Here is a 3808-nt window from a genome sequence, read left to right as displayed (position 1 = left end):
AAACTACGCTGGTTATTATTTCCCTGTATATATACAGTATATATTTCGGGTCCATGTACACGTACGTATCTGTAGATCATACTACTAACTCTTCAGCTACCCGTACCCAGTCGCAACTATTTACGAATGGTGATGAGGTGAGGAGACACTGTTGTAGATATTCTTACTAGTAGTGGCAATGTCACCCTCACACTTTTGCTTGTACTGCCATTAATCTCGATTTGTCCTTATTTATCTGTTTACTCTCTCTCTCTCTCTCTCTCTCTCTCTCTCTCTCTCTTCCTTTTGCAACACCTCCATATTATTCTTTCAACTATCTCACACTCACCCTCGTTGGATACTGGCCTTGCTTTTTCATATTTTCTTGGCCACACCTCACCTTTCCCTTGCAGCAGTTTGTAGCAGGAGGAGAAGCTGTTCTCTATATCTTTCTTCCCCTCCCACAGATCACTACTACCAGAGAGACAAGAGTTAGGCTGTCCTGCTCCTGCTTGATCATGCATATGCTAGCTCACCCTACAATTCTTTGATTCACTACCAAACAGAGAAAGGAACTTGTTATTCTGTTTTTCCATTCATATTATTTTTCTTCTCATCCATATTGTGCAGCTAGCTTGCTCCATAGTAGTGGATCTTGGAAGAAACAAGCGGGAACAAGGAGAGAGAAAGTTCCTCCCAAATAATTTGTTTGCCCTTCATCAGATCTACATCCTCCTCTCCTGCTAGTTGACCCCAGAGAGGTAAGGATGAGCAGGTCTTTTGCTAGCTCGCTAGATGCACCTGGGAGAAATTTGAGAAGAATTTAAGGATTTTTTTGTGTGTGCAGTCTAGTCCTTTTTTGCCGCCAATATAAATTATCCTTGCTTTCTTGAGATTTGAGCAAACATCATGTCGTTTTGACTTGGAAATTTGTGCTTCTTGTGCCATATATCATCATATATACATGCACAATTGCACATACATATGCATTCAGCCGTTCATACAGTAGATCAGGTGACTCCCCATGCAATTGTAGACCATTGATTTTTCATCAGTCATATGTCAAATCATTACCACTGCTATGAATCTACAGTTTCTGTGCCTCCTTGTTCTCTCAATTTTTTATTAAAGAAGTTGAGCTATTTCCCCCCATTTCTTGCATCCAAAGCTCCCCAAGATCAGATCAGAACACCTTGAGCTCCCAAACCCTAATCTCCTCCTCCTACAATCCCAGAACGATCCTCACTCATAGAAAAAAACCCTAACCCTAGGCAGAACCAGCATCGATCGATCGAAAGAAATTAATGCATGTTTACTTTTTTGGGAGCAAAATCAACTAACAATTTGACAGCGCTCTCTGCCAGCTGCTAGCTCAAGGTGGTCGAATCCATGGCGTCCCCGTCGAGCACCGGCAACTCGGGCGTCTCCGTGGTGGCGGCCGCATCGGCGTCGGCGTCGACGCCGGGTGCCGGTTCCCCGTGCGCGGCGTGCAAGTTCCTGCGGCGCAAGTGCCTCCCGGGGTGCGTGTTCGCTCCCTACTTCCCTCCGGAGGAGCCGCAGAAGTTCGCCAACGTGCACAAGGTGTTCGGCGCCAGCAATGTGACCAAGCTGCTGAACGAGCTGCTGCCCCACCAGCGGGAGGACGCCGTGAGCTCGCTGGCGTACGAGGCCGAGGCGCGCGTCAAGGACCCCGTCTACGGCTGCGTCGGCGCCATCTCCGTGCTCCAGCGCCAGGTCCACCGCCTCCAGAAGGACCTCGACGCCGCCCACTCCGAGCTCCTCCGCTACGCCTGCGCCGACGTCGTCATCCCCACCGCCCTGCCCGTCGTCAACGCCAGGCTCGCCGCCGCCTCCGCCGCAATGCCGTGCCCCGGCACCCAGCTCTCCGCCGGCATCTATGGCGGGGGGCGGAGGCTCGGCCTCGGTGTCGGTGTCGGCGGGCTCGTCGATGCGATAGCGCCTCCGATGCCGCCGTCGTCGTCCGCCGGGTGCTACTACATGCGGAGCACCACCAACAACAACAACAATGCTCCTGGAGGTGGCGTCTCCGGCGTTGACGTGGCGCCCGTGCAGATCCCTTACGCCTCCATGGCGAACTGGGCCGTGAACGCCATTAGCACCACCACCGCCTCGGGATCGGAGAGCATCGGTATGGATCACAAGGAAGGAGGAGACAGCAGCATGTGAAACAAGTGAACTCTGATCACGCCACCGCGAAATATAGTAAGAGGATCGGTTTGAGTAAATTGTTTCATCTGCAAACATGCATATCTGTGCCATGATTCATTTGTGTTATCTGTGCTATGTATTCTTGCCTTGTGCAGTGGATCGATTACTCCTACTCTTAATTAAGATGTGGATCAGAATGATGCGCGCTAGCTAGAGCTAGCTTTGAGCCTGAATGTGCGTGGAGACGGTGGAGTACACTTGATCACTGCTGAGAGCAGTGACAGAAAGGAAGCTTCAGGGGGATTGATGGGAGCCCATTCTCAGGTTAATTAAGAGCTAAGGAGCAATCTATCTATGAATCTATCTATATATAGCCAACATGATTTTTATATATATATGTGTGTCAGCAGTGTCCCTTTTCTTGCATGTTATGCAAAGCCATACTTCGGACGACTTTGGAGTAGTATATGTGTAATCGAATCGAATCGAGATCTAGCTTGATCTCTCTTCTTTTCATGATTAATTGGGTTTCCAAGGATCCATGCATCAGTCAATCAGTCATTACTACGCATCGCATGCATGCATGCATACTTTGCTCGCTCATCAGAAAAAGAAACCACCTTTAGGCCAAATAAACAATGCACTGGGAACATAGATATGTGAAGAGATCATGCTTACATGCATGCATCAGAGGGGCTGATGAGTCCTAAGCTACCTATAACGTGGGTCAATTAAAAGGCTACATGATCTGCATCTCATATCATATGTCGTAGGCACCAGTGGCCTATGCTTGCATATATGCTCCAGATAAATATCATCTTGAGACGCTTAATTAATGGTAAGGGAGAAGCAGATTAAAACAGTTTGTTTATGGAGGGCATCACATCATTTCTTCTGCACACACATTCTTCCCCCTTCCATGTTAGTAAACTGTAAAGGCACGGGAAAAGCAGTATTCCCGGTACTATTCTTATAGGCCCCAGATCTTTATATGGATCTCACTGTTGTGTGCATTGTACATGTATTTATTCGATCATCTCCAGATTTCTCTTTCTTTTTTTTTTGGGATTAATTGGGGTTTCTTCCTGAAAGGCGATGGGGGATTTGATTTGCTAGTGCTAGCGTTACTACATGGTTGCTGCACATGAGAGGGTCTGGTCTTTTTGGTGGCAAATTAGCTGCCTTGTTTGCAAGTTTGAATTTCACTCTTGTTTTTTTTTGTTTCCACACTGAAAATTAATTGTGCGGTTCAAGCTAGCTCCTACTTCGCATATTATTAAGAAATAAACAAAGGTGTAGTACAGCAAAACAAGTGTGTAAAATTTGCAAGGACCCTTCACATTTTCACAAGAGTAACCAACTGATGGTCTGCCCCTTTTACCGTTTTAATCAATTTATAGTTGAAACTAATAGTATCAGGTATACGAATTAGAGAGTATTAAGCTAAATTATGTTAAATACGGAGACTTATCTTGTTTTATCTGAATAAAACATCTTTATAGATAGACAAGCAAGGAAACATATATTGACTTCAATTGAACGTACTCATTTAGCTTGGCAAACCCTTTGTTTTGTGTCTACAAAAAGAAAGTGATTTGAAGTCATTATTTCATATTTGTGTGATTAAGGCCCTAGCTATTTGGAGCATCGAATACCACCT

At 46.1% G+C, this 3808-nt stretch overlaps 1 protein-coding gene across 2 annotated transcripts; it reads left to right on the top strand.

Annotated features, from left to right (window-relative positions):
- Window positions 1-200: 200 nt before the first annotated feature.
- Window positions 201-2702, top strand: LOC100844272 (LOB domain-containing protein 6). 2 transcript variants are annotated; one of them, XM_014898406.2, is made up of 3 exons: window positions 201-740; window positions 1331-2202; window positions 2304-2702. In XM_014898406.2, exon 2 carries the CDS (start codon window positions 1369-1371, stop codon window positions 2164-2166), a length of 798 nt encoding a protein of 265 aa, XP_014753892.1. In that variant the 5' UTR covers window positions 201-740; window positions 1331-1368; the 3' UTR covers window positions 2167-2202; window positions 2304-2702. The 2 variants fall into 2 exon arrangements, with proteins under 2 accessions (XP_014753892.1, XP_010230496.1); XM_010232194.3 differs by having other exon boundaries at window positions 211-740; window positions 1344-2202.
- Window positions 2703-3808: the final 1106 nt, after the last annotated feature.

Source organism: Brachypodium distachyon, chromosome 2 (genome assembly GCF_000005505.3).
Source record: "Brachypodium distachyon strain Bd21 chromosome 2, Brachypodium_distachyon_v3.0, whole genome shotgun sequence".
In the NCBI taxonomy this organism is placed as follows: domain Eukaryota; kingdom Viridiplantae; phylum Streptophyta; class Magnoliopsida; order Poales; family Poaceae; genus Brachypodium; species Brachypodium distachyon.
The sequence above is the reverse complement of the archived record's forward strand: the minus strand, read 5'-3'. Positions and strand labels throughout refer to the sequence as shown.

Excerpts from the sequence above, each read along its gene's own strand:
- LOC100844272 (XM_014898406.2), top strand. The coding sequence starts at position 1,369 with ATGGCGTCCCCGTCGAGCACCGGCAACTCGGGCGTCTCCGTGGTGGCG.